Source organism: Siphateles boraxobius, unplaced genomic scaffold (assembly GCF_051911475.1).
Source record: "Siphateles boraxobius isolate OS27281-9 unplaced genomic scaffold, OSU_SipBor_1 53, whole genome shotgun sequence".
NCBI classification, from domain to species: domain Eukaryota; kingdom Metazoa; phylum Chordata; class Actinopteri; order Cypriniformes; family Leuciscidae; genus Siphateles; species Siphateles boraxobius.
This window is the reverse complement of record NW_027509175.1, coordinates 6,297,018-6,320,743: the sequence shown is the minus strand read 5'-3', so window position 1 is coordinate 6,320,743 and position 23,726 is coordinate 6,297,018. Positions and strand designations below refer to the sequence as shown.

The following is a 23,726-nucleotide window of genomic DNA, read 5'->3' as shown; positions in this document are numbered from 1 at the left end:
ACTGTACTATTTTCCGTAGCTAGTAGGTTGTAAGCTCTCCGTAAAGTAATGCGTAGTCGCATATTATGACGTTTAGCCTCGATGAACCAGTAGCAGTCTTCAAATACGTGAGCAGAAGTTGTGTTGAATTGCCGTGAATTTCAGTTTATCCTTCATTCTAACAACTTTTACCTCAGGTTACTAACGGTAAAAATAAGTTTCCATTAAATACGATACTTGATCATAACTTAAGTGTTTTTATGTAAATAACATTCAGAAACTGTATTTGAAATGAAATAAGCATCAATAAATAAATATTGATACAAAAAACATAAGATATTAGTACGTTTATGGATTATGACTGATATTTGACATGCACAACATGGACTGATGCACACAGCGGCGCTGTTTAGGACGGGTTGGTGTTAAAGAGCCGCTAACATAGTTATCTTTTCACATAATGTTCTGTCTCTTAAAATGTAAGCGAGTGTAAATGTCAGCATTATCATATTATGTCTAAAGAATTTAAGTCTGTCAGGTATAAGAAGAGCTTATTGATGCAGTTTAGTCTGTCTGATATTTTATTCCAACAGTTACTCCTGATTGGAGGCTGCCGTAAATATTTAGCTGGAACGTAGAGTTAAGTTTAAACTAAGTTTAATGGTGCAACGTAAAAATATTTAGTAGTTCGTAAGTTGTAACTTAGTTCCCATTTACGTCAAAACTAGGCTAAGTTGTAACTTACGCACAGCTGGTGCAACCGGCCCCTGATGTATAAAGCTAAGGTCACAGTCAAAAAAGGTTAATTGTCTGTTTCCAATAGTATAGGGATGCATAAAGCACCGCTCACACTGATGTCACTTTCACATCAATCTCTTGGTAAACGCAGCAAATCCTCATAACCAAACTGAACCCATTGCGAAATCTGCGTGGGGAAAACTTTCACCCATAAGCGACTGTGGATTCCTATCGAAATTACTGAATTTCACCTGTGAAAATTTGCTGCACAACGGTAAATTTGACCCCAAACCCACAACAATATGATGTATGAAATGTGATCATCTGCAAAGTGACTGACATAAAAAGGCTAAACATAATGATGAACCAAAAATTCATTTTAGGGGGACCAAATACAGTTTTTGTTGAAATAATTTACCAAAACAACCTACATGTACTGATAAATTACTTTTACATGTGATTACTTGCATAATATATCATTCTTGGCTACTTATGAAGATAGATAGATAGATTTTGTATAAATTTAGCAACATATTACCCAAATTAACCAAGAATCAATACGTAAATCTTATATCGACCTTATTATGTAATTTCTCTTTATTATTAATTTTAATTTCAGACCAATTTTGAATCACTTTAGAAATGTCTTGCCATCTAATGCAAAAAGCGCAGTTGTGATCACTAGATTGCTTTCAGTTTTCATTAGTTTGTAATTTGCATTGAGTGTGTAATCATGTCATAACATCTCTTACTTTGTATTTTAACTTGTTGTTAAATGTATTTTAGAGGACCACAAATGTTTTATATTGTTTTTCCTGATATATCTTATTATTGGAGATCAAATTATTTGTAACCAATGATAGTTTTTTTCACCTCAGTGCAAACAATACACAGTTAAAAGTTTGAACTGGAATCAGCTGTCATTTAACCAACAAAACTTGGCTATAAGTGGTAAACCACATACATTCAAATGTCTAGTCATTTACTAATCAGCTTTGAGGTTTGCATTACTCAGGTTAGAGTTAGTCAGAGTAAACACACACAGATAGTCTGGATTTTCATATTGCAGGACTTAAACTCAACATGAAATCAATGTATATATACAGTATATATATACAGTATATATATATATATATATATATATATATATATATATATATATATATATATATATATATATATATATATATATATATATATATACACACACAACATATAAATAAAGTACAACATGAAAAACAAAATAAATACATTTAGCCCTGTAGTATGAACATAGAGATAGAAATGAGAAGCTGGCCATGTAGAGATGGTTTTACCATTCAAGATCATAAATGCCAAACAAAAGTGTTTTGGCAAAAAAACTAAATATGAAGGGAAAATCTGTTTGGAAAGAGCCAGAAAATACCTCAAGCCCCACCCCCTCTGACCACAGCGGGCGGCACGCTAGAACTTGCCTCTCGTCGGAATAACCGGTAGAAGAATCCTCGCTTGGGCGGTGGATTTGGCCTGTTTACATCCAGATCAGAACACAGTGCACCATCCATCTCGAACACATTAATCTCCTTAAAGCACTCCATCTCGATCATCTGAAATATGGACACACACACACACGCTACTACTGTGAACACGCCGGGCCTCTGTTTCACATCCTGGCTGCATTTCCATCTAGGATTTTCAATAATTCAATGGTCTATCGTGAATTTCTAGAAGGAAATTTTACTGCTTAGAAGTTACTTTTTTATTGAGTTAAATGGAGTTGTCTCATTTAACTTTATCTCAGATGTTTCGCTTAAATATCCTAAGACGACATGAAAAAATGACACAATTAACTACATACAGCGAGATTGTATAAATTTTTTTAAAATTTATAAAATATATTTTAAATGACAGCAAAGAACATTTAGAATCTTACAAGATTTGTATTTTATATAAATGCTGTTCTTTTGAACTTCCTATTCATCAAAGAATCCTGGAATTTTTTCTTATCATGGATAGTAGCACAACTGTTTTCAACATTGATAACAATAAGAAATGTTTCTTGAGCACCAAATTAGCATTTTAGAAAATAATTTCTGAAGGTTCATGTGACACTGAAGACTGGAGTAATGATGCAGAAAATTTAGTTTTGCCATCACAGGAATAAATTACATGAAATATATTAAAATAGATCCTTTAATTTCACCAAGTTAAATTTTTTTTTTGCATTTTTGATTAAATAAATGCAGCTTTGGTGAGCATAAAAAGATGAAACAAACGTTTGAATGGTAAAGTATGGACATGTTACTGTACTGAAGTGACCAGAGTGCTGTACCTCATTTTGCCATGGGATGGAGACACTTCCTGTTACAAACTTGTGGTAGAAGTCATCATCTGTAGGGTCCAGATTTACACCTTTGACTGTAGAAAACTGCTCTATGTCCAGAACATCCTTGCAGTACACTGCACGTGGCTAAAAAAAGAAGAAGCAGATGACAAACATTCACCTGGAAATCCTATATGTTTAGTCTCATAGGTGCTCATGAATCAAGCAGATAAAAACATGAAAACAGCCAATCAATAACTCACATCAGGACAGAACGGTGGGTCTAGCATATTGGCTTCCAAACGCTTGAAATTGATGTTGCGGAAAATGGGATGCAGTTTGACTTCAGCCGCTCCATTACCTCGACACCCCAACCGCTCCTTTGGATCTTTACATAACAACTGTGGAGCCCAGGAAAAGAGAGGGAAAGTGCTGTCAGAAACAGGAACTGAGTCAGGGAGGGAAAGAAGTAAGGCTGACACAGAAGAGGAGAAATCCCAGTGGAAGTAAAACTGACCTTGAGGTCACAGTCTTCCATGACACTGTGAGAGAGGACTAAACAACACTCACTCCTCCACTACTACGCATGAACTCTTTTCCATGTAGAAAATCTTACATATTATAGCCAACGTTCAAAATTTAATCTTATTTCTGACCAATAAACATGTCCATGATGAAGTAAAGGACACACGTTTTTATACACCTATACTTAGTACTCAAATATCACGATTCTCCTACGATTCTGAACAGACAACTAAAACAAAATAACACGTAATGCACTAGAGGTTCTAGCAAAATTATAATTGCTTAGTCTATTTAAAATGTTTAATGACTCTGAATGAATTATTTAAAAAAATAATTTAATAACAAAATAATCGGTTTGAATGAATGATTTAATGACTCACTCATAAATACTTCACTTGTTTCATTAGCTACTGGATGAATCAGCGTTTTTGAACAAATCTCTTGAATGAATGATTCAATGACAATAGACACTGTTACATTTTTTAACAGTCACTTGTCGCCACCTACTGGAATAATGATGTAATTGATACAATCGTTATTTGAAGTGCCATCTTACTTTAAAAAGGTGATTTGCTCTATTTTGATAGCTACCGTAGACATCAGTGTTTATATCCGAACTGAAATATAAACTTTTATCCCAGTTCTTTTGTGATAATATGAATATTTGTAGCACAGAAATAGTGATACTGTGTGTGGCTGAAAAGACTGTGTGGCTGTCTGTGAAATGGTTTCATACATGACATCTGCTCTCTCTGGACGTAGCGCCGACGCAGATCTAAATGTTCTGGTATGATTTTGTCAAAGGTTTAATAGACACAGGCTAACAGGCTTACCGTTGTCATTTAGGAGTGAGATCGCGTGGGAGCTTGAATCGAGATCGCAATCTTTTAACGATTAATTGTGCAGCTCTAGTACTCATGTTGCTTTCAAATTTTTTTTACTAATACATTCGTACAAAATATTATCATTATGTCATTGACCTCAATACCAATTTATGTTGACAATCGTTTAGTTGACACGCTCCCAACTTAACTGCGGCTTTGTTCGTTTGTTCCCGTCTCATGACTATGATCATTCTTATAGGACTATTACTTTTGCAACAGCACCAAAAAAACCTAAAGAGCATTAAGTGTTAACCTGTCGGCAAATGTCTTTAGCTTCTTCAGCAAACTTTTCAGTGTATTCTTCCTGGTCCTCACATACACGACGGTCCACCTCCTCTCTCTTCACTCGCTCTTTGCGGCGACGGAAAGGAGATTGACCCTGAATCATTTCGTATATTAGGCATCCCAAACCCCACCAGTCGGGACAGAAGGTGTAGCTCTCATTCTGAATGACCTCTGGTGCTAAAAACACATACGGAGAAGAATGAGGTCAAACACTCTATGACAAGTACCGCTGAAGAGATCCGGAATGCGTTTGGCTCTTACCCATGTATCCCACCGTGCCAACACGCCCTCGTATCGTCTCAGCCTCTGGAATTTGGACGGCCAGTCCCAGATCAGAAATACGGATGTGCCCTGAAGAACAGCACCTCGCTAAAGATTACTATTATACTTTTTTACATTTTCAACTTTCTTTAGTGTGTAACGTTGCTCAAAGGTCTGCCAAGCACAAAGTCTACTCCAAATGGAGTTTGTAAAAGGGCTTTATAGGTCTGGCAGTTTTTTCATTCCTATCATGCCCAAACATGACATGCTTCAAAATGTCTACAGGTAAAAAGAATGTTCTCCTTAGAGGTAAATACTCTAATTAAAGAAGCTTAACAAGAAAAACACGAGAAGTGTTTGTTTGTGTAAAATGACAAAAAGGGGTCCTATTATGGCCTTTTACAAAGTCTTGATTTAAATTTTGAGGTGTACTAGAATATGTTTTCATGCTTCATTGTTCAAAAAAGACATTATTTTTCACATATTTTACATTATAACAGCACCTCTATCTCCAGTCTGGCTCGAACACTTGAGATGAAATGTCCCGCCCCTCCATAACGGCGAGTACTTCTCTAGTGTAAATATTAATGATGGCGTCAATTTCAAACCAATTCTTGCCCGATTCAGACCCTGACAATGTTAACGGTCAAGAGGACTGTGCAGAACGGATTTCATGCCCAGACTTTGCAAGCAGAGATTTTACAGTCTCTTTGACATAGCAACAGCACAATCTTCTCTAATGCAAGCCTCGTCCCCTTTTTGCGTTTTCCATGGGTGTATATTATTTAAATGAGGAACATTGTGACTTCATAAGATCCGGAAAAATAGTGCTGTAGCCATTCGTTGTACTTCTTCTTGGAAAGTGGATACTGTTAAATAAATATTTCACTAAAGCTGAATATTCAGCATCAGCCTCCTTGTTTGCCTCCCTATTTAGTCTTCCTGTGTTTGCTGTCCTGTGCTCGTTCGTTGTCATTGTTACGTGGTTTAGTCGTGTGGAGTTCTGTGCCTGTCCTGTCTGGTCTGTGTTGGATTTAGTTTTGAAACATTGGAATTCTTTTGTTGGTTTGTTTATTTTATGTTTTATCTTTATTAAATTCTTCATTTCACTCCACATTTGAGTCCTCTTCTCCATTTCTCCACAACCCACCGTGACAGAACGAACGAGCCAATGTGGATTCAGCGGAGCGAACTTTCTCCTGCGGAGAAGGAGAATGGGATTTCTTTGTTTAAATATTTATCCATGTGCGTTCAAAGGAATGAGGAAAGGAGGGCAGCAGAGTCATCATCACTGGATCCGTCAAGCGTGGGGACTTCATCGATGGTTTTAGCCAGCCTCGAGTTTGCACATATCCGTCAGAAAGGACGGAGGAGGAGAAGGAGACCTGCGCCTGCCCAGCCAGAGACTGTTCACGTCCCGTCTGCCCAGCGAGAGACTGTTCACGTCCCGTCTGCCCAGCGAGAGACTGTTCACGTCCCGTCTGCCCAGCGAGAGACTGTTCACGTCACGTCTGCCCAGCGAGAGACTGTTCACGTCACGTCTGCCCAGCGAGAGACTGTTCACGTCACGTCTGCCCAGCGAGAGACTGTTCACGTCACGTCTGCCCAGCGAGAGACTGTTCACGTCACGTCTGCCCAGCGAGAGACAGTACACGCTCTGTCTGCCCAGTCAGAGACTGAGCACGTCCAGTCTGCCCAGTCTGAGACAGATCCGGAAATGCTCTGCTGTTCCAGAGCCGGGGCCAGTGTCTGCTGTTCCAGAGCCGGAGCCAGTGTCTGCTGTTCCAGAGCCGGAGCCAGTGTCTGCTGTTCCAGAGCCGGAGCCAGTGTCTGCTGTTCCAGAGCCGGAGCCAGTGTCTGCTGTTCCAGAGCCGGAGCCAGTGTCTGCTGTTCCAGAGCCGGAGCCAGTGTCTGCTGTTCCAGAGCCGGAGCCAGTGTCTGCTGTTCCAGGGCCGGAGCCAGTGTCTGCTGTTCCAGAGCCGGAGCCAGTGTCTGCTGTTCCAGAGCCGGAGCCAGTGTCTACTGTTCCAGGGCCGGAGCCAGTGTCTGCTGTTCCAGGGCCGGAGCCAGTGTCTGCTGTTCCAGGGCCGGAGCCAGTGTCTGCTGTTCCAGGGCCGGAGCCAGTGTCTGCTGTTCCAGGGCCGGAGCCAGTGTCTGCTGTTTCTGTTTTTGTGTCTGTTCTTGTAACTGTTTCAGTTCTTGTGGCTGTTCCTGAGCCGGTGTCTATTCCTGAGCCGGTGTCCTGAGCCGGTGTCCGCTGTACCTGAGCCGGTGTCCGCTGTTCCTGAGCCGGTGTCCGCTGTTCCTGAGCCGGTGTCCGCTGTTCCTGAGCCGGTGTCCGCTGTTCCTGAGCCGGTGTCCGCTGTTCCTGAGCCGGTGTCCGCTGTTCCTGAGCCGGAGTCACCACCATGGCCGCCCGAAGGGTCTTCGCCGCCCTGGCCGCCCGAGGGGTCTTCGCCGCCCTGGCCGCCCGAGGGGTCTTCGCCGCCCTGGCCGCCCGAGGGGTCTTCGCCGCCCTGGCCGCCCGAGGGGTCTTCGCCGCCCTGGCCGCCCGAGGGGTCTTCGCCGCCCTGGCCGCCCGAGGGGTCTTCGCCGCCCTGGCCGCCCGAGGGGTCTTCCCCGCCCTGGCCGCCCGATGAACTTTGTTTCGCTCTGGCCGCCCGATGAACTCTGTTTCGCCCTGGCCGTCCGATTTACTCTGTTTTTCCCTGGCCGTCCGATTTACTCTGTTTTTCCCTGGTCTGTCCCTCCTGTTCCCCCCCTGGTCTGTCCCTCCCGTTTCCCCCTTGGTCTGTCCCTCCCGTTTCCCCCTTGGTCTGTCCCTCCCGTCCCACCCTGATGTTTCCTTACTGTCCCGCCTTGGCCTGATGGAGCGTCTGGTAGCCGCTCCGTAAGGAGGGGGTTATGTCACATGTCTGTCCGGTCTTGTGTTGCACATGGGTGTTTGTTATGTTGAGCCATGTGCTCTCGTCATTGTTGACCCCTCCCTCTTGTTATCTGATTATTGGTTTATTTGCTCCACCTGTCTGTCTCGTTACCCTCCTTGTTTGCCTCCCTATTTAGTCTTCCTGTGTTTGCTGTCCTGTGCTCGTTCATTGTCATTGTTACGTGGTTTAGTCGTGTGGAGTTCTGTGCCTGTCCTGTCTGGTCTGTGTTGGATTTAGTTTTGAAACATTGGAATTCTTTTGTTGGTTTGTTTATTTTATGTTTTATCTTTATTAAATTCTTCATTTCACTCCACATTTGAGTCCTCTTCTCCATTTCTCCACAACCCACCGTGACATTACAGCACCTCTATCTCCAGTCTGGCTCGAACACTCGAAATGACATGTCCAGCCCCTCCATAAAGGCGAGTTCTTCTCTAGTGTAAATATTAATGATGGCGTCAATTTCAAACCAATTCGAGCCCGATTCAGACACTGACAATGTTAACGATCAAGAGGACTTTGCAGAACGGATTTCGTGCCCAGACTTTGCAAGCACAGATTTTACAGTCTCTTTGACATAGCAACAGCACTGTCTTCTCTAATGCAGGCCTCGTCCCCCTTTTTGCGTTTTCCATGGGCGTATATTATTTAAAAGGAGGAACATTGTGACTTCATAAGATCCGGAAAAATAGTGTTGTAGCCATTCGTTGTACTTCTTGGAAAGTGGATTCTGTTAAATAAATATCTCCCTTTGGAGTGGACTTTGAACTTTGTAACCTTGCAGATCTTTTTAATGCTCAAACAGCAACATTACAAACTAACTAAAGTTGAAAAAGTGGAAAAGCATAATAGGACCACTTTAATACGCAGTGGTAAATATAGAAATGGCTTACCACGGTCATCTAGGAGAATATTCTCAGGTTTCAAGTCTCTGCAAAAATAGAGAAAAAATTTAATTTTAAAAAGCAGAATTCTAATAACTATAGTTATTAGTTAACCTTTTTGATATTGTTTACACTACCATTCAAAAGTTTGGGGTCAGTAAGATATTACTGAAACAAGTCTCTTATGCTCCCCTTACGAAAAATAAGTTTATTCAAGTGTTCTATTAGTATACTTCTTTTAAACTAAAAATAAGAAAGTATACTTTTAGTCTACATTTTATATACTTCTCAGAAATATACTTAAAATTACACTTAAGTGTAGTTGACTTATACTGAGAGAAAAGTCCAAGTATATTTGGCCTGTACTTGTACTCAATCTTTTGATCGAGATATACTTAAAAGTATAATTAAGTATTCAAAGTATACTTGGCTTGTAGTTGTGTTAACTCTTTTGATCGAGTAGCCTATTAAATATACTTTTTTTTTTACGAAACTTACATTGTTTGAAAGTATTGATTAGAATATTGATATAAAACAGATATGTTTCCAATTCTGCGTATCGGAATTTTTGTGTAGGCTAGTCCACTGAAAGTGTACATAGGAATTTACTTTAATTCTACTCTACTCTTTCCCCAGCATTGACTGAATTTTCCAGCTATTCTTATTTTCACTGTTATATGGTAGGGGGCGCTATGACACATCTTCTAGTACAGAATCTCCAGATCAAAACACAGGAGAAGAAGAAGATGAAACACGTGATAGAAGACTGCTCACGCAAATGTAAAATGACGTCATTAAACAGCCTGTAAATCAAACTGCTTAATGTTACCAAATGAAATTAAATGAAGCGTAACCCATGAAGAGAAAACGACTGTGAAGCTTTGGGGGCTTTGGAGTCGATCTACTCCCTCTGTGTTTTGATCATCGTTCTTAATCTGATCAAGGCATAGTCTTTGACAAAAATGGGATTTTCTCAACGTTTTTGTTTAAAATGTAGCCTTTCTTTATGAAACTCACTGACATTCAAGTGTTGATAAAAAAGGATGCATGAAGCTATGCAAATGTTTTTAAAATTAGTTAAAAGTACAGTTAAAGGTATTTTTCAAGTATAAAAAAATATCTACAGTTGAACATAGTAGTATACTGCAAGTCCAAAAATAATATATAAATAGTAAACTATAAGTATAATGTTATGTTCACTTAAAGAAAACTTATAAGTATACTTGCAGTATAAACTACTAAACTAGTAGTTTACTGAGAGTATACTTCAGTGTGTACTTTCATAAACTAAAAAATTTACTACTTGTATTAAAATAGTAAACTACTAGTATACTTACAAGTTCACTTGTAGTACAGATGCATTACAAATGAGAAACCTAATTGTGCACTTAAGGTTTACTACTGTCACACTTATAGTACACTTAAAAGAATACCTTTATATACTAAAAGTGGGCCAATTTAGCCCCAAGCAGTATTGAAATAGTACACTTGCAAGTTTACTTCAAGTACACATTTATATTAGTATACTTACTACATAAAGTATACTTAAAATTATACTTGAATATTACGTAAGTGTACTTCATAAAATTAACTTGAAGTATACTTCTTTTTCGTAGGGGTCACCAAGACTGCTTTTATTTATTAGAAAATATAGTAATATATACTATATTATTATTACAATAAAAAAAAAGTTTTTCAATTGTAATATATTTTTTAAATGTAATTTATTCCTGTAATGGCAAAGCTGAATTTTCAGCATCATTACTCCAGTCTTTAGTGTCACATGATCCTTCAGAAATCAATCTAATATGCTGATTTGCTGCTCAAGAAACCGGAGTTATATTAAAAAAGGTCCTGGCTCTTCCAAGCTTCATAATGGGAGTGAATGGGTATATTATTTTTGGAAGTCCATCAAAGCGCATCCATCCATGATTAAAGTGGTCCACACGGCTCTAGCGGGATAATAAAGGCCTTCTGAAGTGAAGTGATGCGTTCATGTAAGAAAAATATCCCTATTTAAAACTTTTTCCACTAATGCCTAGTTCACACTACATGATTTTTAAACGTCGGGCTGAACTGTTTGGTTCACACTACATGACTTGCTCTCTGTGAAATCAGTAGTGTTCAAGTTGTTGAGCTGTTCACACCACACGACACAACGTGATTGATCCGCAACAGGAGGTAACCGCTACACGAGTTGACAACAACTCTGTCACCCAACGATTCTATCTTGTCTACAAACCACATTGTCACGAAAAATCACGCGAACCGGACATGAGGCGAAACTGCACGCGCGCCGAAGAAGAACACAAACACGGCCGCGAATATGGACGTCAGACAGAAACTAGTGCTGCAAACTGTTTGCGCGATGATTTGCTCTGAGAAAAAAACGCAAAAAAAGAAAAGATAAGAGAGTATGGGCGAGTGGACCCGCATACGCGAACAGCAGGGATTGTCTGTGCTACAGAGAGAGTTGGAGGTGAGTACAGCATGTTTATATCGGAGATGTAGCTGCATGTTTATGTTTGGCTGATGGCAAAAATCCTGTATTTACCCGCGTATTTACCCGGTGACCTCAACCCATGCCTTGCTCTGATTGGCTGTTGCTCATGAAATCAGTGAAGTTGAGTCGTGCAACAGCTCTAGATATCTAGCATGCAAGATATTTTCTAGGCTCGGCGAGGCGTCTGCGAGCGTCTTTGATGCGTTGTTGGTTCTTTCATACTAACAGATTGGCGAGCGTTCATCGCCCGCTAATCCCCCGCGATTTGCACGAGCTCACGAGTTGGCGAGCTCAACGATTTGCAAATCGGGCTTAAATCGGGCTTAAAATCATGTAGTGTGAACTAGGCTTAAAATAACTAGCTTCCGGCTATTAGAACTCCGATTGTATTCGTCTAAAAGAAAAATGTTGGGTGAACTACCCTTTAATGTCTTCTGGAAACCATGATATATTTTTTATCAGGATTCTTTCATAAGTTAAAAAGAACAGCATTTACAGCATTTTACTTAACATTATAAATGTTTTTACTGTCACTTGATAATTTTAATGTGTCCTTGCTGAATAAAAATGCTAATTTCTTCTTCAAAAAAAAATTCGTACTGACCCCAAACATTTGAACTTTAGTGAATATGGGAAGCGGTAGCCTTATGTTTAATAATCTGGGCAGCTAATACATGGTTTAAATCCGGATGCTTTTGACCAAATTACTTGAAAGAAAGCTTGCATAATAATCCTGCTCTATTTCTAGCACTGACCAGGTAATTCCATACGAACTGTCCCCTCAATCTGCCTGCTTTTAATAAAAGGCGTACAAAAAAAAGAAAGAAATTTGTTTATATATTTTGCATAGAAAATGATGCCTGCCAATATTGATGGAAAGTAAAGCCTTAAATATTTTTTTTTTTAAATATTCACAATTTAAATATATTCAAATCTCGCAGCTTAACATTGCTATGCCTCACCATTCAAAATTTGCTATATTTATCAAGCAAAACACAAAGAAAAAAGTCCAAAAAAGTTATCACTAGACAGAATCTGTGGACTTTATCATGTATATGGTGGAAAATTTGCAGAATTTTGCAAAACAGATGTAAATATGTTGAAACTAAACACACCTGTAGACGATCCTCTCTCGATGCAGGTCCTCTAAGCCACAGCAGATCTCTGCTGCATAAAAGATGGCACGCTGTTCATCAAAACCCGAGTTTCCCATGTTATAGATATGAAACTTCAAGTCACCGCCATTCATTATAGTCAACACTAAACATAGAGCGTCTTTAGTCTCATATGCATATGCCAAACAAACCTAGGGGAAATAAAAGAGAGAAAAAGAGGTGCATTGTTATCTATTCATAAAGAAAGGATACATGAAACTTTGAGTTACATGTGAAACAGACAAATGTAGCTCATGAGAATGTTTTTCAAGCACTTTCACATAAATCATCTGGCACCTGTAATACAGCACATTTCAAAACTCCACAAGGTTATGCCAGTATAAACTATAAATGGACACTCAGGAAATATACTACTGTATACACTTAAACCATTAAATTATCTTGATTATTGGTTTTTATCTTAAGGATTTTTTATACTAGTATAGAGATTAATAAAGACACTTCAATGGTCAGAGAAACAAAGGAAGACGTATGCCCATGTAAAGTTGCTATGCTGTTGCTAGGGTGTTTTGTGAAGTCATTAGGACATTAGTATGTTATTTGATTTGTGAATTCAGATTGTTTTTAAAGAAGTCTTATGCTCACCAAGGCTTCATTTTTTTTTCATCACAAAATGCATTAAAAACAGTAAAATTGTGATATAATCAGCATATTAGAGTGATTTCTGTGACACTGAAGACTGGAGTAATGATTTCTGAAAATGCAGCTTTGCATCACAGGAATAAATTTACATTTGAAAATATATTAGTATAGAAAGCAGTAAACAGTATTTACAATTGTAATAATATTTCACAATATTATTGTTTTTACTGAATAAATAAATGCAGCCTTGGTGAACATACAAGACTTTTTTCAGAAACCTTTAAAAATCTTAATTATTATTTAAAAAAAGTTTACACCTGTTTTATCGTCTTCCAGGCGAAACTAACTGCATAGAAAAGTGACCGCACACCTCTACTCAACAAGCCATACAATTTGGGTATCATTCATTTTCTATAGCACCCTACAGGACTAGTAACTAAGATTAAAACGTAGGATTAAGGGTTTCGAAAAATCCCAAGTTGCAGTAATAACGGTGATGTGAATTATCATTTTACACCAGCACATCCTTTGTGATCTGTTGAGTGGCGTGTTAGAACCACTGCAGAAGTTCAAAACCACTGTTAAGGAGGGGTTCTCATATCTTAGCGGTTACACCCAACATTGTGGGTGGTTAGGTTTCAAAAGTAAGACAGATGCGGGAATGGCCTGTGAATTAAGACCAACAAGCTGATGTTACTGTGAAAACCTGCTGCTCAACGAGACCACAAAGACAATCAAATGACCCTTTACATCAATACATCAAACATAACCCAAATGGGAGCATATCTGTACAAACTACAATGTAAAGCAATCCGCTCATTTATCATGTAAATAGTGCTGATTTTAAATCTGAAATAAATAAATGACTCCTCAAAAACCGTTTGCCAACTACTTTGGACTACCATGTAAATACTGTAACCATGTACACAGTATGATGATATATCAACACCATGACTCTTCCATAACTGTACAATGGTACTGCCACACATTATATGAATATTAAAGTACCGGCAACCTGTGAGAAGTGACGATACGCACGAAAAAGTGAAGGTACGCTAAATAATAAAATACAGAAGTGCCAGTACCAGCCCACTCGAGCACTGTAAATATATATATATGATGCATAAATAAATGATGCATTAAATTGACCTGAAGTGAAAATTAAGACATAATATTAATATTTGTATTAACATAATACAAAATTGTTTATCGTTAGTTCATGTTAATTAATGTAGTTAACTAATGTTAACAAATTAAACCTTATTGTAAAGTTTTTAACCTTATTGTAAATTAAACCTTATTGTAAAGTTTTACCCATTTATATATCATTTTCATAATATATATATTGACTGTTTTTACTGTATTTTTGATCAAATATATATATAAAAAAATTCTAAACAGTATATAAAATAACTACATGAATATTGATCTATATATTTTTCATAAATAGTAATCAGTAGTCTGTTAAAAGTGTACAGATTAATAGCATGGTGACGCAGTCAGAGAAACAGTGAATAGAATATAAGCTGTTTCCCATCACACACAACTCATTTTAGTCACGGCATTATGTCACTTTATACTGGTAGAGTTAACTTGTCGTCCTCAACTTTTAAACATGAGTCTGTTTATACATACTGAATGAACTCTGGAGCTTTGGGGGGGGGGGGGGGGGGGGGAGAGTAGAGCGAGAGAGAGAGATAGAGAGAGAGAGAGTGTGTGTGTGTGGGTTTAGGGTATAGAGCACTTGACTCTGCTCTCTAAAGCTGCTGTTTGGTCAGCATTGCTAGGCAACAGAGATGTTCTCATTTGTGAAGTAGTTCATGAGGAGCAATCGTGCCTGCCTGTAGCATGAATGCGCACAAAGACTCACACAGACGCATGCATACTCTTGCGCACACATACACCATCTTTCTTTTAAATTTAGATGTACTTTGCATACCTAAAAGACACTTGCACTAGCTGCAATGCTAAGCACAGCTCACCTGTATGTGTATGTGTATGTGCATGTGGCCGTGTGTGTGTGTGTGTTTGTGTGTGTGTGTGTGTGTGTGTGTGTGTGTGTGTGTGTGTGTGTGTGTGTGTGTGTGTGTGTGTGTGTGTGTGTGTGTGTGTGCAAGCTTGTGTGTGAGTGTGTGGGTGGGTGGACAGAGGTTCAGGTGCTCTACAGCTGTAGTGGAATGAATCAGAGGCCGACATTACACTGCAGGCACTGTGCTTTGTCTGTACACATGTTCGGTTGGCTGTTCTCTTTTCAATATCGTTTTTGAGGTGCTAGAATTTTTACTGCGTGACCAAATTCAAAAAGATAATGTAAAAATGCTTCAAGTTATTTAAAGGAATGGTTCAGCTAAATTCATTCTAAACTCAAATAATTTTCATCCGTGGAACAAAATAGAAGAATTTTTGCAGAATGTTAAGGCCGCTTTCCAGTGAAAGTGAATGGAGACTGGGGCTATCAAGCTTCAAAAATGACCAAAGTACGTATCATAAAAGTGGTCTGTAAGATCTGTGCACAATATTTAAGTCTTCTGAAGCCATACAATATCTTTGTGTAAAGAATAGACCAAAACATGAATCATTGTTAATCGAAAATCTTTGTTTACATACAATCAAGTTTAATGACAATTGATGTCACTGGCATTAAACCTGGAGTAAAATATCTTGAGGTGCATATTTTAATGTGCATGAGAACACATGTTGTATGGACCACTATTTTTAGTGCATTTTTAGTCATTTTGACAAATCAAGTCATTAAAAAAAAAACGGCCAGAATATTTTTCCTAAAATCTCCCTGTGTTTTCCATGGCAGTGTTGTTATTGTTAACTAAAACTATTTAAAATAATTTTCAGTAACTGAAATAAATACAAATTAAAATAAAATATAAATATTGAAAAAATACTAACTGAAATAAGTTTCAGTATGAAAATAGTTTAAAAAAAATTAAAGCTACATAGAAATATTAAAAAACTCCTAAAAATAAGTGAAGTACATAACAAAATTACTAAAACTTAAACTAAAATGCATTAAAGTCAGCATGAAACGGATGTTGCGATAGTCTTTTCTTTCCCTATTTTGATGTATATCTGAGTGATTTTGTCCATCCAATTGGATTATGAGGACACATTATTTTTTTTTTTAAATGATTTACACAGATTTATAATTTATAATAAACTGCAGTATTACATAAAAAATAAGAATTTTCCAGTTAGATTTCATGGTCACTTTATAATGAAAACTGAACAAATAAAAATAAAAGCTTTGTTAAATATTTTTTTCAAAATTAATGAAATACTATAACAGTATATAAATAATAAAAAAATAATAATAATGGGAGAAAATAAAAAACATAACAAATCATACAAAAACAAAATAGTTAATTCAATCCTTCTTAAGAACATGGTCTTGTACTGTCTTCCTTTTTCACACTTTTAAATACTATTTTATTTTGAGTCAAAAGTCATAAGATTAAAATCATCTTTGAACGGACTGGTTAGGTTCAAAACGTAGACATCTTTATTTAAGACATTTTTAATGGAGAAATTGGACTGCTTTGTGAGATATCCTTAGTTTGAATATCTGTTTACCATAAAAATAGCTTAAATTCTTCTTTTTACACAGCAAATATTAAAATAATTTTGATGGCTGATATTTGGGACCACAGCCAAATAGCTGTTTTAAACCATCTCTCTGTGATTTAGCTAGTCAGCAACTGGTTGTGAATTACTACTCTGGACAAGATTTAGCTCAACTACCCATGATAAATGCAAATGACGTCGAGATTTGCCATTAAGCTGGAAAATATAGTAGATTTTCCCTAAAACTCTGTTGAGAAGCTCACGGAAACTGAATCACAGAGAGAGTGAGTCAAACGTTTATTGCACAAACAATACAGACAAGACCAGCATGCAACTGAGATGTCAGGTTAAGAGAAAAGTAAAAAATGAGGAATAAAAAGAAAGTAGTACTTACTACAAAACTACTGTTAACTTTTTCTAAAATGCGTTTTTCATTTAATGCCATTGCTTCACCTTTTCTTTTCTTCACCCGTTTCTTCTCCAGCTTTTTACAGGCGTACATCTTACCAGTGGCACGAACCTGGCAGGCACAAACCTGGTTGAAAGGATGAAGTGGCACAGAAAAAGACATTTATTATTTTTAATCGCCCGTTTGCAGTTCACTTAAATGCCCCACATTCTTATTATTTTTAGTGATGCACCGAAGTTAAAATTCTGGGCCCAAACGAAACCAAAAATTCTGTATGCACCAAAATCCGAATCAGAAATTGCTTTTTAATAATATTAGACTTTTTAATGAAATTCAGTCATTTTAATGATACTGAACTTAAAAAAATACAAGCCAATAAATAACAACCGCACTTTTATTGAAAGTAACACTTCTACTCAACAATACAGACTGGGGCCTAGGGCCATCGTAAACGACGCTCAGGACAGCAGGCGGACATGACACTTGCCCAATCGGGTCAGTGCTGCATCGTCATGAAATTTTATCATTTGCATGTGTTTATAAGTCTTGCCAATTTAAATATTCAAGTGCAAGAAGACAGGAAAAAGAACTAATTTCGGTACTCGCACAATTGTGTGTGACATGCTGTCTGGCACGGCCTTCGGATGTGTGCAAAGAAAAGTTTTTTTGTTTTTTTATGTTAATCACACAACAAAAGGCAAAGAAAAAATCACTTATTGCTCTTGATTGAACATAACTTTAATAAATGTAACTTTAATAAGAAAATACAACTTTAATAATGTTTTACATTTGATTGCTTTATTCAATTTCTGTACTTGAAAACGACAGTTAGACCTTACTGAAAAACCTTAACCTTTATTTCATTTGTATGTTTGTTCTTATTTTATTACTGAATGTTTACTTTCCTTTAATAATATTTGAAATTTATATTAGATGGTAGTTTTAGCTGGTAGTTTATAAAATTGAAATCTAGAATTTTGAAATTTCACAAAAATTTGGTGTCATAACCTTATTTATAGGTTGCATGAGTCAAATGCAACCAGAACAATAACTATTTTTATTTATTTATTTATTACTTTTTGTTGTGGTGGGGCCAATTTTAACCACTGTCCACTAGGAAAAATTCATAGTGTTCTCTAAAGTGCAATGCATTTCTACATATGTAAAACTTTTTCAATTAGCAAAAAATAACTGAGTGCACCTTTTAATAGTCATGCTGTGTAACAAAGTAATTTTAACTGTAACTGGATAATTCTTCCATGGAGTCTCTAAATTAAAAAGGTCCTAAATACTGCACACATAATTATATGTAAAAAAAAAAAAAGACTTATTAAGTCATGTTGAATTCTTTAAAAACTGATCTGACAGTGACTGAATGAAATTACTCACCTCACCAAATCCGCCCTTGCCCAATACCCTGTAGTGTCTAAATGTGTTTTTGGTTACTGGTTGCCTGCAAATGAAATACAGTTCAAGTCAATTCACTGCACAAAACAATTTCAGAAATCGAACATGATGGGCATCACAACTTAAGGATGATTTTTATTAAAGAAAACATTTTGTTTTGTTGTATGAAGGTCATGTTAAAACTTGGAAACTTGTCAATTTTACTGTAAAAATAAGAAAATCCATGAAAAAATATGAATTAATGATTTCAAATGGCCTTTTGTTAGAGCAACATTTAGTTGTGTGTGTTAATTATTCGTCCTGACTGGACAGGAGGTCTGAACAGCTCCACCAATCACAAAGGCCGATGGAGATGTTACTCACCTCTCCAACCACTTCCATTGAAGAAAACGGGAAAAGTACATTGTCTCCTGATATGCTGAGAATGGACCTCCACTTAAATATTCACGAACTATCCTGAAAAAAGAGAAGGGATTTTTGAGAAAATGTAGGTAAGTACAACTGCCATGGTGTACATGAATATGGTATTTATACAGTATCTACCCTCTGTAACCATCATTGTACCATTGTACTGCCATAATACTTTATTGTGTTGCTACAAGCTATTCATTATTTCAAGTAGTTAAATGACAGTAAAGCTACTCAAATAAATACATAAACAACAAAGCTGAAAACAGTAATAAATTAAATATTTATTTTGCTAAAAAAACTTCTAGAACTTGTTAATTGAAATAAACAGTCCAAACAAAACAACTTGGTCCTGAGAGGCCATGTTTTGAAAACTGAGGTACTTAAAGGGGTGGTTGATTGCAATTTCACTTTTTTAATTTTAAATAGTGTGTAATGTTGCTGTTGGTGCATGAACAGTATCTGCAAAGTTGCTGCGCTGAAATTTCAACGTAAGCAGAGATATCGTCTTTTAAAAATCAGGAAGTTTAATGCCTACAAAAACGACTCGAATGGGACTACAACGAGATACTCCCGGGTTTTATACGTAACTAACCCATATATTTACATCAACCCTCCCTCCGGAATATGCAAAAAAGGGGGCGTGGCCATATTTCGGCTGATTTGTCGAAGAGGCAGAAAAGTGGAGAGCAGTAGACATGCCGTCGAAAGTGTGTTATTTTCACCCAGCTGTCAGGTCTTCTGTGTTCGGGCTTCCTACGGACGCTGTAGTTCGTCAACAATGGCTACAATTTATGTTTGATTATGTTCCAGAAAATTACAATCGTAATCTAGCTCTCTGTGCTGCGCATTTTACGGAAAACAGCTTCCAGAATCTCCACGAATTCAATGTCGGATTCAACAACAAACTTTTACTAAAGCATCAGTTCCAACTTTAAAACCAGAGGCAGCAGTTGTTGGGCCACAACCTGTAAGTAAGACTTAATCATTTTAAATGTATTTGCATGTATAATTTTAGACGTAATGTTTTAGTTTTTATCAAGGATGTAAACAAATGCCAGCGCTGGCTTTAGTAGCCACTTAGATATGCTATTTCGTGTGTCTATGACAAACGCGTACAAACATTTTGGACCTGAATTTGTAATTATGTACTAATTTTGTAAATGTTTTTTCCATGTATACTTTATGACGTCATTTTTCGATTTGATCAAGAACGTAAACCAATGTCAACGCTGTTAGTAGCTAGTTAGTTCTTTGCTATTTTGTGTGTATAAGACAAACGTGTATAAAGTTCAAAAATGATATGTAATCGCAACAGCAAACTTCAGCTGCTGTTAACAGATGTTTTCACGTTCTGTTGGCATTTTAACACAGTTGCCACATGTACGCCTAAAGAAAACGATACACAGAGTAAACTAAGTTTTGTGAATAGATAAATGGTTGTTCATTATATCGACAAAACAATAACTTTAAAAAACGGTATTACTTTTTATTCAGTTATATTAAACATTTAATCAGGAGAAAACCGTATCTCAAAAGCTAACAAGCAGCAGTAGCATTTTCAAGTAACAGCATATCGAAATTCTTATATAATAATAGTAGAATAGAATAATAATAATGATTCAAAAATGTTTTGAATTGACCGGAGCACATGCAGCTTTCGCCTGTAAAGGTAACGGGCGTGAAGTTTCCGACGAAGTTTAGCCAATTGCAACACAGCGGATCAACTAACCAATCTGAGCCCATTGCCTGTTTCTGAGGGAGTGGTTTCATAGAATCAGGAAGTCTACCGGTCGTTCAAATGACAGAGGAGAAAGCGGCTTACAACAAAGGTGAAATTTATGAAAAAGAAGGCTTTAAAAAAAAAAACCCACGAAGACATGTTATATTGCACCCCATAAACACAGTCATGCAAAGAAAAAAAGCAGAAAACCACCCCTTTAACAATACTTTAAACTTGACAATAAGGTTCCATTTGTTAACATTAACTACATTGGTTAACATGACATAACATGAAAAAGTACTAAATATAATACTTAATTATATTTTGATTAACTAACATCAACAAAGATGAACAAATACTGTAAAAAATGTGCTGCTCATTGTTAGTTAATGCTAGGGCTGTAACGATACACCAAACCCACGATTCGATTCGTATCACGATTTTTGACCCACGATTCGATTCGTATCGCGATTCTATCACGGGGGCGGGGCTTGAGGGGGCGGGGCTTGTGGTGAAAAAAAGAGATTTTGAGAGAAGAAAAAAAATACCGGTATTTTTATTAAATAACATTAGGAAAAACCTGTATAATCTAAACACCAAAGAACAATAATAACTATGCAAATTATTATACTATACGGCAGTGTAGGCTGCTGCTTTTGGGCTGTGTTCTGTACTCCAACTAAATTGATTTCGGGATGGTGCCGTAATATGCATCTGCATGTTGGACGTGTTGCCGGTCAATTGAGGATTAATTTAATGCACTTTCTGAGAATTTATATTTCAAGTTTTGGCTGCAAATTTCACGTCCATAATGCTGAAATTGCCAAATTTTAAATAATTTATCCTCAACTAGTTTTGTGGTGTAGGTCTACGTAGGCTATTTTATAATGTTAACTTCAAATAATACTAATAGTAATTTAAAGATGTGGTAGTTCTCATGGGCCTGAGGGGAGGGGGGGGGCATCTAACCCTTTAGATGATTCTCATGGGGGGGATTTTTTTTGTTTGAGGGGAGAAAGGGGGGGCATTTTTTCCAAACAAAATTATTACATTTATCTTGCCTAAATGTTTGCGCTCATTGCATTTTTACAATGGGGTAATAGCCTATTGTTGTTAAGAATTTACACATCACAAGGAAGCTTGATTTAAATTGTTTAATTAAATTGAAAAAAGTAGCACAAATAAATACAATAGAATAAAGATACAAATAAAGACAATTAAAGAGAAAAGTTTTTGAATAGGTCTAACACTAGTATTTATATACAGATACTGAATAAAGTAATCAAATGGAAAATAACACTGGGTAGTATTTTAGTCCTGAATAAATTAAATACATAGGCTATTAATCCTGATTCCTTTAACTTAAAGCCATCTTTTGTTGTTTTGACAACAAAATTAATGACAGACACATATGGCTGCCGTCACTTTAAGAGCTAGTGCACGGATCCTGTGTTCATTATACTGGCATGCGTTTTATGTTTATTAAAGACAAAACCGACTATAGCCTATTTAGAGTATAGCCTACTCACAAAGACCGAAATTGACAATTTTGCGTGTTAAAGCAATATAATCCGCGAAAAATAGTTACTAGCCAGCTGTTTTTGAGGCGGATTTTCTATGAATGTGTGCATAGAAAATAATCTCAGAGAGCGCGCGAGCACTGATTAGTTTAAAATCGCTTGAATGTTTAAACTGGTAAGACTTAAAAAGACTTCAGTCACGATGCACTGCTGGCCCGATTGTGCAAGTGAATATTCCGTCATGTCCCGACCTTACAGTCTATGGTCCCGACTCCAAAACGCGAGTGTGTATTATCGCCGCAGCGCTTGATGCCTGCCTTGCACAAAACATTATGAGAAGAGATAGAAGACGCGCGGCACCGCTGAACACTCACGCTGTTTGTGAAATTGCGTCTGGAAGATAGTTGTTAAAAGAATGATTTTATTTTATTATCTGTGTGGATTACGATTGCGGGAATTTCCCACATTATAAATGGGAGACCTGCGGGAATGATTAGAATTATGCGCAATACCCGCGCCGAAATTCGAGCCCTGGTTCTGGACAGGAAGGATAACTCTGGGAGTTGGAAGGGGTGTGATCGCGATTCTGCCTTCTCACATCGCGATACAGGATCGTGGACCTGAGTATCGCGATTTCGATTTTATATCGCGTATCGTTACAGCCCTAGTTAATGCATTAAGTGATGTTAACTAATGGGACCTTAGTTAGTAGCATCTCGAATGATGACGTGTACAAGTGTGATTGGAGATGAACCGGATAATTTTCATGCATCTCATGCCATCTTACCCTCTAATGTAACACACACGCTATCACACTTAAATACAGCAACACATACTTTAACAAACTCTGTGCCCATAGAGATCTAACAGGAAGGGTTAAAGTACTCCACCTCACCCCCTCTCAAACCGAAAGGAAGCTTAAACTAAACAGAACTAAGAGTGACTGAGGCTAAACACAAACACACAAAACTCTGTTTAGATTTAAAGTCATGCGCTTACGTTACTCAGACAAACAGCGTGGCTACAGCGAGTGGTTCATTCTAATACCGTAGATCTTCGCACTAACACCAGTGAAAACCACAAACTGAGATCCAAAACTAAAAGTGAGGTGGATAAACTGTTGATTCCACTTCGGGCTTTACATAAACTAAATAACTAGCATGTGTTAACGCATGGACCAGCCTATTGCATAAACTTAAAGGAATAGTTGAACCAAAAAAATGAAAAGTCAGGCTATTGATTAGCCTTTAACACATCCCTTCTTTCATAAAATACAAAAGGTAGTCTTTTTAAAGATTAATTTGGACACTCAATTGAATATAATTAAAGCGAATGTGGACTGGTGCTTCGTGGTAAAAAAAAATCCAAGTTATTTAGTAACAAGTTTTTAGGATAATTTTAGCAGAATAAAGTCAAAGCATGTCTTAACATTTGATTGGTAGTGTGAACAGTGCATTAGGTAGTAAGCTGTGTGTTAGTATTTTATTCAAAAACGATGCATTAAATTGATAAAAAAACAACAAAAAAAACATTAAGTAACATTTATAATGTTACAAAAAATTGCTGTTTTAAATAAATGCTGTTGAACTTTCTCTTTAGCAAAAACATTCTGAAAAAATGTATCACTTTTCCAGAAGA

General features: G+C 37.1%; 1 protein-coding gene across 2 annotated transcripts in view; it reads right to left on the bottom strand.

The window, feature by feature from the left end:
- grk4 (G protein-coupled receptor kinase 4) overlaps positions 1–23,726 on the bottom strand; it is a 47,694-nt gene that overhangs the window by 4,000 nt on the left and 19,968 nt on the right. The window contains exons 6-15 of one of the 2 annotated variants that reach the window (XM_077205177.1): positions 18,801–18,893; positions 18,420–18,483; positions 17,016–17,156; positions 12,404–12,594; positions 8,795–8,832; positions 4,975–5,064; positions 4,682–4,890; positions 3,283–3,420; positions 3,029–3,166; positions 2,172–2,303 (exon numbers count right to left, since the gene is read on the bottom strand). In XM_077205177.1, coding sequence (XP_077061292.1) covers positions 2,172–2,303; positions 3,029–3,166; positions 3,283–3,420; positions 4,682–4,890; positions 4,975–5,064; positions 8,795–8,832; positions 12,404–12,594; positions 17,016–17,156; positions 18,420–18,483; positions 18,801–18,893 — 1,234 coding nt within the window. Of the gene's footprint in view, positions 1–2,122; positions 2,304–3,028; positions 3,167–3,282; positions 3,421–4,681; positions 4,891–4,974; positions 5,065–8,794; positions 8,833–12,403; positions 12,595–17,015; positions 17,157–18,419; positions 18,484–18,800; positions 18,894–23,726 lie in introns of both variants that reach the window. The other variant, XM_077205176.1, reaches the window with a different exon arrangement.